The 13,102-nt window shown below is 46.0% G+C and overlaps 2 protein-coding genes across 2 annotated transcripts in view; one reads left to right on the top strand and one right to left on the bottom strand.

The window, feature by feature from the left end:
- Positions 1–13,102, bottom strand: part of LOC143923384 (uncharacterized) — a 931,140-nt gene that overhangs the window by 562,919 nt on the left and 355,119 nt on the right. The gene's annotated exons all lie outside the window — the stretch shown is intronic.
- Positions 1–13,102, top strand: part of LOC143925169 (uncharacterized) — a 278,795-nt gene that overhangs the window by 147,363 nt on the left and 118,330 nt on the right. Inside the window, exon 6 of the mRNA XM_077449782.1 lies at positions 3,532–3,744. Within this exon, the coding sequence (XP_077305908.1) occupies positions 3,532–3,744 (213 nt within the window). The remainder of the gene's footprint in view (positions 1–3,531; positions 3,745–13,102) is intronic.

Genomic DNA, 13,102 nt, shown 5'->3' with positions numbered 1-13,102 from the left:
AATACAACCTAGGCGTTCCCGGTGTTCTAGCGTTCTGGTGAAGCTGTGGTTCAGGAACGCTACTGTTTTCTCCATGAGAAGCAAATCGTCTAGATAAGCCATGACGGCTATACCCTGAGCTCTTAGGTTTGCCAAGAGAGGGTCCAGAATCTTTGTGAAGACTCGAGGGGCTGTAGCAAGCCCGAACGGCAAGGCCACAAATTGAAAATGGAGCAGATCTACCACGAACCTTAGAAATTTTTGGTGTGCGGGAAAAATTGGCACATGGAGATATGCATCGTTGATGTCTATTGATGCCATAAACTCTCCCCCTTGCAGGGAGGAGACCACAGTGTGGATTGACTGCATTCGGAAGGACCGGATGCGTAAAAACCAGTTCAGATCCTTCAGATCTAGGATAGGTCTGACACTTCCATTTGGCTTCGGAACGGTTAAGAGATTTGAGTAAAACCCTGAACCCTGTTCCTTTGGGTCCACTTCTACTATCACCCCCTGGGATAGTAAGTGATCTAAGGCCAGAAATAGCGGTTTTTGCTTTACTGGATCCCTGGGGATCCTTGACCTTAGAAAGCGAGAAGGTGGAATCTCCTGAAACTCTAGCCTGTAGCCCAGAGATACCGAAGAGATCACCCACTTGTCCCGGATCTCTTCTCGTCAGGCTCCTGCAAACCGCAGGAGCCTTCCCTCCACTCGGCCGAGCAGGGGCGCCCTTTCACAAGGAAGCTTTTGGGCTCTGCTTGGCAGGCTTTCGCCCCCAAGTCTTTTTCTGCCCCTAGGCTCGGCCCTGAGCCTTTCCTGTAGAGGAGGGTTGAGAAGGCCGTCGCCACTGCTTAGAGCTTGATGCTCCGGGAGAGAGAGCACGCCTGAATGAAGGACGCTTGCTCCTTTTGACTGGAAGGAGAGTAGATTTACCTCCTGAAATTTTTTGGACGAATTTGTCTAATTCTTCTCCAAACAAACGTTCCCCTTTAAACGGGAACCCAATCAAATGCTTCTTGCATGACAGCTCAGCTGCCCAATTCTTAAGCCATAGGGCCCTTCGCATGTGTACCAACATGAGGGAAAAACGTGATGCTTGTTGGACAGAATCCAAAATCGCATCAATCATAAAACACAGGATATGGGGCATCTCTGCATACTTCTCTACTTCCTCACTGGGAAGGAGCCCAAGCATCTGCTTAACCTGTTCCTTGAGGAACTGGCAAAACCCCACGGCTGCGACTGTAGGTTGCACTACAGCGCTAGTCATGGAAAAGGAGGCTTTTAATAAGGTTTCCAGCTTCTTATCAGTTGGATCTTTAAATACCTGCACATTATCCAAGGGACAAGTCAGGCTTTTATTCACACAAGAAACAGCCGCATCAACAGATGGGACCCCCCACTTCTTGGTGAAACTCTCCTCCAGAGGATAATGCATAGAAAACCTTTTAGGAGGAGCAAACAGTTTATCGGGATTTCCCCAATCCTCATACAACAATTTATCCATTAAAGGATGAATTGGGAAGGAATAGGCAGTCTGTGGGGCTTTCCTGACTCCCAGGGAAGAAACAGAGGCCGTAGCAACTTCAGCAGCAGGCATTCTGAATGTGGTACACACCAATTCAGTATAATACTGCACCTGTTTTCTGAGCGCCTGGGAGGAGGGGACTCTCTCCTCTTCCTCTGATTCATCCGACTGCTCATGATCCCTGTCCCAAGATAGGGATCTCTCCTCATTGTCAGAAGAATCATCTGAGAGAGGAATTTCAGCAGAGGGAGGGGATCTACCCCTTTTCCTGCTATCTTTCAGGGAACCAGAAATAAAATTCATTATTCTCCCTTCAAAACCCTCCAATGTAGCCCTAAGGGAGTCCTCAATAAACCGGGGCTGGGACATTAGGAGAGGCTGCAAAACCTAATAGGGGCACTGACTCGTCCTGAGAGGCTGGCTCCAGTCTTGCAGGGGGGTATGGTAACTTACAGGCACCTTTAGAACCCCTGGACCTAGGCAGTGATTTACCAGTGCCTTTGTTACCTCCCCCTGAGACCCTCTTACGAGGAGACATAGTCCAAAGCTACAAAGCAGAGGTACTAGTACAAGTGCAATCACTGTTGTGCTTAAAGTCTCACAATAAATATATATACTTAACCTGCACAACCAGATGCTGAGTAGGTGTCTAAGGTTTGCCTGGATCCAATCCCCACGGATGCTTACTGCCCACAGCTCCTGTGTCTCCACTTACAGCCCCCTGACGCTCTGGGCTTTTTAAATCTGCCGCCTGGCGCCTGTGCAGTACAGCGCCGTGCACACTGACGTGCGCGGCTCACAACCACACTCCCCCCTCCTCCATTAGGCCGGGAACGCGCCCGGCGCGCGTGCACGAGGACCGCGGGATCCAGGGGGGAAAGGAGAACTCCACCGGAGCTGCGTGGGACCCCCAGACTACGTGGGACCCCTGTGTTACCTTGTTGTGGCAGGGACTGCAGTGGAGACGTGAGACAGCTGGAGAACCAGGCTTCACTGAGCGTGTGTACTGAAAGGCATGTAAGTATGCATCAGGCTGCTCTTACTCCCTCTAGTGGTGGAAACCAGGTAAGACATACAACTACTCAAAATGAAGAAATCCATCATATAATTATATAAATAGGATTAACTTCCCTTACCTGTCCTCGCCGCAGGAATTGCTGAAACAGACAAATTCCAGCCTTCACCCATCACGGCGGGCAGTGTTAGCCAACCTTCAGGTTTATCTGGGGCTCTTTCTCGGAAGAGCCTCCTACCTGGACCATGTAAAAGACTCTGCCAGAAACTTTCGTGCGCTCTGTATAAACAGTACACCAAGTCTGGTTTTCCTAGAGCCCAGTCTTCCAATAGGAGAGGACTTACAGGCCAAACCTAATTTCTTCGGCTGACGAGGCCCGGGTATGGATCCGGTTTGTTGTAGACCTTAGGCCCCCGCAGGGACCTGCACAGAGCTAAAGTTTTACGTGACCAACCACCATAGACACTGGCGAAAAAACTGAGGTGCCTCCCATATGGGAGGGGTTATATAGGGGAGGAATTCTCCTTAATTGGGGTTAACCAGTGTCCAATCACCAGAGGTGCCTATATAACACACTATGTAATGAAGCTCCTGTGTCCCGTGATGTATGATCAAGAAAGTAAGATTTTTAACATTATCTGCTGTTCAATTCATTGGGTACATGTGAGGGTTTATGTCCACTTTAAACATCTAAAACATATCTAAAGTCAAATGCTTTCATTAGGATCATGGGCCCACCAATCTGGGCACCCTTATAAACTAATATAGTATATAACTGTTTTGAATCATGTTTGTGGACATCTGGCCATCACACCTCTCATTATATGGGGTATGGCTACCTCAACTCCATAGTCTTGAGTTGAGGTATTTCCATTGAAGGGCCTCATTAATGCTACAAAGTATAAATACAATTTAGACAATTGTGTACTTCTAACTTTGTGGCGTTGATTCAGGTGTTCAGTCTTCGTAGTCAATCCTGTTTATTCTTTGATTTTGATTTTTTTTCTAGGACGGGATAGAGTTATTGTGGTGCTTGATGATCTGAGGAACAGCAGTGATCAGGAGAAGACCCGGATCATACAGGAACAGCCCAGTATTGGCAGATTGGCAAAGAATCTATTCTTGTTCAGTAAAGAAGAGAAGGCATCAGATTATACGGGATGTCCCCCAACATTCCAGGAGAAGAGGCAATTAAATGCCATGATGTGGAATGAAGACCTGGGTGAGATAATTATGCTATTGAAGTCACACTGTGATGTCATTCTTAGAGCATTGATTGTTAAAAAAAATATATTGGTGTAACAAATAAGACACAAGGAGGATTTATTGTGATACAATTTCCAAAACAAACACATTGTCTTTTAATCAACTGATAACCAACAGAAGTAACCAATAAGTAGACATCTTTCATTGTCTTGACTGCTCTAAACAGGTGAACCCTGAAATGTGATTGCTGTAGCTTACTACATTCCACCATATACCCATATACCACTGACCTTCACACTCACTTGATAATTCTATCATTTTGTGGCTAATATTCTTTCTTAAAGAAATATATTTTTGGTGTTCATATCAAAATATTCTTACAAACATAATAATAACAGTGATCATGCAAGAAAACCAACACTGATGACATCACAGTGGTTTGCGGAAGTCCCCACCTGTGGCAACTCCTCCTGATGCATTTCACCCATATTCGGCCTAAAGCTGTAATCCTGTTTGGTGGAATAAACATCAATGGAGTAACAGCATCGGTGTGTGGGCTTTTTTCGGATAATCGTTGTGTATGTAGAGTGCAGACAGGCTCTTATGATCAAGCACCAGGTTTACCAGTGGATCTGAGAGGTGAGCGATGGATTTGAGGGGCACATGTTTTTCACATCTTATACTAATAGTATTTATAAATGTAAAAACTAATCCACCTAGTTCATATTCCAATGATCAGTGTCAGATATTAGAAATCAGCAAATTCCAGCCTATACACTAGAATCAGCCATGGCCCACTGTTGTCAACATCAGGAAACCCTTTAGGAGAAATGCCATAAAGTCTTTGCTGGAGTACATATAGTCGGGAAGTGGCTGAAAAGAGTTTGATGGTATTTGGCAACACCAAGATGTAACCAAGGGATAAAAAAAGGTACAAACAAGTACAGACTGCTGGTCTTGCATTGTTTGCAATGATTTCAAATGGCAATTGATGAATGCTGAACGGAAGTTGCTGTGAGGGACATGTAAAACTGAAGGTCATATGTTGGGGTGCAAGGGATGAGTTAAGTAAAAGTGCCTTTTAATATTACCCTAGGCAAAAATGAGAATTATTTTTTTGAATTTCCCCAGGGTTTAACTTTAAAGTCCCACAGGTACAAGTGTAAGAAAAGATTAATGAATGTCAAAATTTCGGCTCAGTAGTGAAAATTCAGCCATTTGAGCAGGTCATCATTCACACATCTTTTTTTTTGTAAATAGTTTTTATTGAAAGATTTTCACAAAAAAGTTTACAGTACAATGAAGAAACAAGCATTAGTGACTTCCCCACCACATCCCAACATTACATAGCGTATCACAAAGCGGACCGTAGGGAGAAGCATATAGCAGTTTGATGCACATACTGCATACCAAAAATAAACATAACAAAACAAGCAAAACAACAAAAGAAAAGGAAAAACTGGTAATGACTGGTCTGTCATAAGTCCGAGAGGGGAAGCCTATAAGAATAGGGATGTGGGTTGGAGCAGGTATGTGTTACATTATAGCAGGAGTGGCTAGACTCTAGGGTGAGGGAATTACAACAAGTGGGTACCCTTGTACCATGTGTCCCAAATTTGCCAATTATTATCAAACTGATTTTTTTTCCCCATCCTGAGGGCTAGGATTGATTCGTAGGAGAAATGTAAATGGGTGATCGACCAGACCTCTGAGGCATTGGGAGCTTGATCATTCTTCCAAAATCTAGCTATCAATGACCTAGCCACCGGGAGGATGTGGGAAATAACAATTCTAAAGTTAGGTGGGTATTTTTCAATACCTAAGTTGAGAATTGCCAGACCTGATTCAGGGGCGGAAAGGAAACCTATAATACCAGAAATAGCATGAAATATGGCATTCCAGAAACTTCTAAGATGTTTACATGACCAGAACATATGAATTAGGTTACCAACCTCCCCGCAGTTCCTCCAGCACAGGGGGGAGGACTCAGCAAGGCCAAATTTAGAAATCCTAAAGGGAGTAAGGTACCAGCGTAGGGCAATCTTCTGGGCTAGTTCCCAGTGCCTGACACACCTCGAGGCCCTGTAGTTAGCTTTGAATGCCTGGCACCATTGTACCTCAGAGAAAGTGCAACCTAAGTCCTCCTCCCAGCGTAGGAAGGGACGAGATTTACTGAAGGCAAGCTTTTGCTGGAGGAAGTTGTAGAATAAAGAAATTCCTTTAGGTAGGGGGGGATTAGCATTGATAAAGTGCCAAAGAGGTTTGGATACTGAAACACTGGTACTGTAACTCTACTACCCCTTAGCAAATGGGCTATTTGATAATGTTTATATACGTCAGTAGGTTTTAAATGGAAGCGTGTCCTCAGAGAATGGTATGGGATCATGGAGGGTCCCTGAAAGAGATCCTGCAACCACTGCACCCCCTTCTCGACCCACGCCTTGGTGGAAAGATCAGGAATGAAGAATTCTAAGGACTGCAGTGGAATGGGAAGAGGGACCAATTTAGAGGTCGGAGGTGTAGATCTCGCCAGGCCTGCAGAGAAGCCCTAACGGAGACAGGAAGTGGCTGGAGAGGCCAGGGTTTAATTGAGTCAGTGAGAAGGAGAAGTTTTAGGGCATACATATTTTCCATCCTGGATACAACCAGATGATTTTACCTGCCTGCTGTCACAGTATGTATATATATATATATATATATATATATATATATATATAATATATTAAATCAGGGCTCGACCCGGGCGCCAGGTCACATTTGCGACTAGAATTAGCGACCTGGTGCCTGGGGCAGCACAGCTGGGGGTATCCTGTCTCCATGGACCCCCCGGCGTGATTGCGTCGGGCTGCGCTGCCGGCGGCCGGTAATTGAGCCCGCGGCCTTGAGGCCTTCTGCGATCCTATGGTTCATTCTGGAATCTGGCGCCCTCTTGTGGTGGCCGTTGGAATGACAACCAACAATACTAATGGAGCTTCCCCTGCCTGCCAGCCTATCTCCTTCCCTTTACTTAGAACCCCTAAACATTATATATATTTTTTATTCTAACACCCTAGAGAATAAAATGGTGGTCGTTGCAATATTGTCTGCCACACCGTATTTGCATAGCGGGCTTACAAGCGCACTTTTTTTGGGAAAAATAATTTATTTAATAAAAAAAAAAAATAAGACAACAGTAAAGTTAGTCCAATTTATTTTTTTTATATTTTGAAAGATAATGTTACGCCGAGTAAATCGATACCCAACATGTCATGCTTCAAAATTGCGCCCGCTCATAGAATGGCGACACACTTTTACCCTTTAAAATCTCCATAGGCGATGCTTAAAAAATTCTACAGGTTGCACGTTTTAAGTTACAGAGGAGGTCTAGGGATAGAATTATTGCTCTGACTCTACCGATCGCAGCGATACCACATGTGTGGTTTGAACACCGCTTTCATATATGCGTTCACTTCTGCACGCAAGCTTGGCAGGACAGGGCGCGTTTAAAAAATTATTATTTTTTTTCTTATTTTAACTTTTTTTTTTTTTTTCACTGTTCTCTTAAAAAAAAAATGTGTGTCACTTTTATTCCTATTACAAGGAATGTAAAAATCCCTTGTAATAGAAAAAAGCATGACAGGTCCTCTTTTATATATGAGATCTGGGGTCAGAGAGACCTCACATCTCATGTTTACACTAAAATGCAATTTAAAAAAAAATTGTCATTTGAAAAAAATAAAATAAATAAAATGTCCCTCTAAGAGCTATGGGCAATGATTTGGAGACAGGTGGGGGGTTGGGGGCTATCTTCCCCTCCCTTGTCTCCATGTCAGGCCAGGGACAGGTCCAGATCGCTGTCACGGACCTGGCTCCTAACTTTTTTAGCTGGCTCCTAGATTCCAAGCAAATTTGTCAATCCCTGTATTAAATACACTTCAGCTTACTGAATCACCTGCCTGGCAGAAGTATATTAGAGTACACCAGGAACGGCTGCAGTGAGATATAGCTAAGCTGTATGCAGTGGATGTATATGTAAAAATACACTGCAGCTAACGGAATAATCTGCCTGCCTACTAATCTAAATGACACTCTCTCTCTGTCCACGCCAGCAACACACTACACGAGGCTGACGCGCAGGCAGCCTTATTGTCAGAAACCATGAACCAGACCAAGACATAAGCACAATTAAATCACACTTGTTTATTAATAAAAAGGTAAATAGAGTAAGCGTAGTCAAAGCATAGCCGAAGTCCAGTAAGCGGATCGAGTAGTCAGCCAGGCCAGAGTTCAATAACCAGATCGGGTAATCAGCCAGGCCAGAAGTCAGGGATCCAAGTGGAGGAACAGCAAGCAAGATAAGGAGCCAGAAGGGATGTCAGCAAGCCAGTCTTTAAACAAGAACACAGGAGATGTTTTCTTATGACGTGACCAAGGTAAATGCAGAGATGAAGTGATCTGGACAGCCTTAAGTAGGCAGGTCAGACGAGCATGATCAGGAACAGCTGGGTAACTGTGGAGAGAGATGAGAGCTGGCAATTAGCCAACTGCTAAGCAGCCTGCCCAGAGAAGTAAGGGCTAAGCCAGCCCTGACACTTATATAGTGTTTGGTCAATTATGGCTCTCTTAGCTGAGGGCTCTGTGATTGGCCAAAGCATGCAGGTCATGGTGCTTGCTCTGGCCAATCATCATACAGCAATACACTGCACTCCCGCAGTGCATTATGGACCTTTACACGCCACTCGAATTTGTTGCGAACGGCCCATAATGTTCAGTTTTCAATGAACGGGTGAACAGCCAATGTTCGAGTCAAACTCATGTTCGACTCGAAAAGAAAGCTCATCCCTAGTGAGGGCCAACTTCCCCTCACTCGAATCCATATCAAGCAGGAATGAAGACCCCATCGCCTCAGCCGATATGAAGGCTCCAGTAAGCGGCGGAGGGCACGGGAGAACGCTGCCGATGACAGTGATTTTGCATCGAATCCGTTACAGAGACCACCATTATCGGAAACCGGACCGCAGACTGAAGAGATGGATACCTGGATTATGGCAGCTAGCTGCTGCAATAACAGAGATATCCCTCTTCAAACAACTGACATATGTATACAGTGGGCGGTCTGGAAGTAAGTGGTTGTATACCCATTCATAAAATTTGAACTGAGCACATATATCTGTAGTGTTTACATATCTCTCTCCAAAGCTCTAAGTGCCGTTTCTCTCTTGTGCTTTGTTCCTCTGTTATCAGCATGAGTCACTTCTGACTATTTCCCTGACACATGAGATAACTTGAGCTCAAAATTTGCGTCAGGGGAGGGAGCTTAGAGGGAGATAAGCATTGAGGATGTCTATTCAGAATACAGCTCTTCATGTTCCTATGTTTCTCTGCCTATGTGGAGGGTTGCGTGTCCCTTTCCTCCAATCACCTATCACATACTGTAAGTACAGTCTCCCCACACTCCCCTATGTACTGCTGAAAGATAAAATGGGATTTTTATGTACAGCTTACCTGTAAAATCCTTTTCTTGAGAGTACATCACGGGACACAGGAGCTTTATTACATAGTGGGTTATATAGGCACCTCTGGTGATTGGACACTGGTTAACCCCAATTAAGGAGAATTCCTCCCCTATATAACCCCTCCCATATGGGAGGCACCTCAGTTTTGTAGCAAAGCAATAAGAAACCATGTAAAACCCAAGAGGGGCGGGAGCCCTGTGTCCCATGATGTACTCTCAAGAAACTGATTTTACAGGTAAGCTGTATATAAAAATCCCATTTTCTTGATCATACATCACGGGACACAGGAGCTTCATTACATAGTGGGATGTCCCAAAGAAATGCTCAGATTGAGAGGAGGGAGACACAGATCATAATTATAGACCGCCAGGGACCGGAGGACCTAAACTGCAGCCTGCAGTACACTGCGCCCGAAGGTGATATCCTCTTGCCCCCTGACATCCACCTGATAGAATCTGGTGAATGTGTGGACTAATGACCAAGTTGCAGCCTTACAGATCTGAGCCAGGGAGGCCTGGTGATGCACTGCCCAAGAAGCACTTACAGCCCTCGTTGAGTGCGCTTTCACTTGAAAAGGAGGAATCTTCCCCTTTACACTATAGGCCTGAGAAATAACCTGTCTAATCCACCTTGTCTAATCCTTCCGGCAAAATAAATAAGCAATCAGTTTTCCTTATCTGAGCAGTTGCTTGAAGATATATACTGATTGCTCTTACCACATCCAAAGTGTGCAAAGATTCTTCTTCTGCGGACTGAGGGTCCGGAAAAAAGGATGGTAGGATTAAGTCTTGATTCAAATGGAATCCCGAAACCACCTTAGGTAGAAAGGACCTGTTGGGGCACATGACCACTCGGTCCTTATGAATAATTAGATACGGCTCTTTGCTGGAAAGAGCTGCTAGCTCTGATACTCTTCTAGCCGTGAATATGGCTATGAAGAAGACCAATTTTTTAGTCAGGAGAACTAATGAAGCCAGATGCAAAGGTTCAAATGTTTGCCCCTGCAAAGCCGAGAGAACCAAATTCAGATCCCATGGGCATACCGGAGGTTTGACTGGCGGTCTCATCCGCATGACCCCCTGGATGAAAGCCCGCACCAGGGAATGCGATGCAAGTGGCTTCTGAAAAAACACTGACAGGGCCGAAATCTGCACCTTGATAGTGCTTATGGCCAAATTCATTTCTAGGCCTGACTGGAGAAAGGCTAAGATCCTGCTAATGACATACTTTCTAGGATGCCATTTCCTGAGTTCACACCAGGAAACATATGCCCTCCAGATTTTGTAATAAATAAGCCTGGAGGCCGGCATTCTGGCATTGACCAGAGTAGAAAGGACTGGCCCCGAAAGGCCACGGACTCTCAGAATGTGGGTCTCAGCAGCCAAACTGTCAAATTCAGACTGCGTAAAGCAGGATGGTAAATTGGACCCTGTGAGAGCAGATCTGGTCGGAGAGGGAGGATCCACGGCCTGCCTACTGCCAACTTCATGATCTCTGCGTACCACGGTCGCCTGGGCCAAGCCGGGGCCACCAAAAGGACCGATTTTGTCTCCCTCTTGACTCTTCCCAGGAACCGCGACAGAAGCGGGCTCGGGGGGAAGGCATAGATCAGATTGTACCAATCCCAGGGAACTGTCAGAGCATCTGACCCCTGAGCGAGTGTATCTCTTGTCCTTGACACAAAATTGTCCAGTTTCCTGTTGAACCTGAACACAAACAGATCTACATATGGAGTACCCCACCTGTGACATATGTTCCGAAACACGTCGGGGTGCAGAGCCCATTCTCCTGGGCACAACTACTGGCGGCTCAGAAAATCCGCCTGCCAATTTTCCACTCCTGGAATGAAGACTGCAGAAAGACAAGGAACATGCTTTTCTGCCCAGACAAGTATGCGATTCACCTCTTTTTGGGCCACCAGACTCCTGGTACCGCCCTGGTGATTGATATAAGCCACTGCTGTGGCATTGTTGGACTGAACCCGAACAGGGAGACCTCGTAGTCTGTAAGACCACTTTATGAGAGCCATATAAACTGCCCGGATCTCCAAGACATTTATGGGCAATAGCTTCTTGATCGTAGACCATTTCCCAAACGAGCACGTCTCCTCCAACACTGCTCCCCAGCCTGTCAGGCTGGCATCTGTCGTGATAATCTTCCATGGAAGAGGAAGAAAAGTTTTGCCCTTCAGCAAATTCTTGGTTTGTAACCACCAGTGGAGACTCCTGTGTGTCCCTGGGGATAGACACATAGGAAGATCCAAGGATTGGGGCTTCCTGTTCCAAGCCGCAAAGATGCATCTTTGCAGAGGCCTTGAGTGGAACTGGGCGAATGGGACAGCCTCGAAGGAGGCGACCATTTTCCCTAACAGTCTCATGCACAACCAAATGGGGGAAGATCTCCTGCCCAGAATTAGGCGCATCAGATCCCCAATGGCCAAGGCCTTTGGCCTTGGAAGAAACACCTTGCCCTGAGTGGTGTTGATGATCATACCCAGGTATTCCAACCTGGTGGCAGGCTGTAGGGACGACTTTTCTAGGTTTATAATACAACCTAGGCGTTCCAGGTGTTCTAGCGTTCTGGTGACGCTGTGCTTCAGGAACGCTACTGTTTTCTCCATGAGAAGCAAATCGTCTAGATAAGCCATGACGGCTATACCCTGAGCTCTTAGGTTTGCCAAGAGAGGGTCCAGAATCTTTGTGAAGACTCGAGGGGCTGTAGCAAGCCCGAACGGCAAGGCCACAAATTGAAAATGGAGCAGACCTACCACGAACCTTAGAAATTTTTGGTGTGCGGGAAAAATTGGCACATGGAGATATGCATCGTTGATGTCTATTGATGCCATAAACTCTCCCCCTTGCAGGGAGGAGACCACAGTGCGGATTGACTGCATTCGGAAGGACCGGATGCGTAAAAACCAGTTCAGATCCTTCAGATCTAGGATAGGTCTGACACTTCCATTTGGCTTCAGAACGGTTAAGAGATTTGAGTAAAACCCTGAACCCTGTTCCTTTGGGTCCACTTCTACTATCACCCCCTGGGATAGTAAGTGATCTAAGGCCAGAAATAGCGGTTTTTGCTTTACTGGATCCCTGGGGATCCTTGACCTTAGAAAGCGAGACGGTGGAATCTCCTGAAACTCTAGCCTGTAGCCCAGAGATACCGAAGAGATCACCCACTTGTCCCGGATCTCTTCCCGTCAGGCTCCTGCAAACCGCAGGAGCCTTCCCTCCACTCGGCCGAGCAGGGGCGCCCTTTCACAAGGAAGCTTTTGGGCTCTGCTTGGCAGGCTTTCGCCCCCAAGTCTTTTTCTGCCCCTAGGCTCGGCCCTGAGCCTTTCCTGTAGAGGAGGGTTGAGAAGGCCGTCGCCACTGCTTAGAGCTTGATGCTCCGGGAGAGAGAGCACGCCTGAATGAAGGACACTTGCTCCTTTTGACTGGAAGGAGAGTAGATTTACCTCCTGAAATTTTTTGGACGAATTTGTCTAATTCTTCTCCAAACAAACGTTCCCCTTTAAACGGGAACCCAATCAAATGCTTCTTGCATGACAGCTCAGCTGCCCAATTCTTAAGCCATAGGGCCCTTCGCATGTGTACCAACATGAGGGAAAAACGTGATGCTTGTTGGACAGAATCCAAAATCGCATCAATCATAAAACACAGGATATGAGGCATCTCTGCATACTTCTCTACTTCCTCACTGGGAAGGAGCCCAAGCATCTGCTTAACCTGTTCCTTGAGGAACTGGCACAACCCCACGGCTGCGACTGTAGGTTGCACTACAGCGCTAGTCATGGAAAAGGAGGCTTTTAATAAGGTTTCCAGCTTCTTATCAGTTGGATCTTTAAATACCTGCACATTATCCAAGGGACAAGTCAGG

This window comes from Lithobates pipiens, unplaced genomic scaffold (genome assembly GCF_037356315.1).
Source record: "Lithobates pipiens isolate NorthernLeopardFrog02 unplaced genomic scaffold, aLitPip1_a1.2 Scaffold_22, whole genome shotgun sequence".
Classification (NCBI taxonomy): Eukaryota; Metazoa; Chordata; class Amphibia; order Anura; family Ranidae; genus Lithobates; species Lithobates pipiens.
The sequence above is the reverse complement of the archived record's forward strand: the minus strand, read 5'-3'. Positions and strand labels throughout refer to the sequence as shown.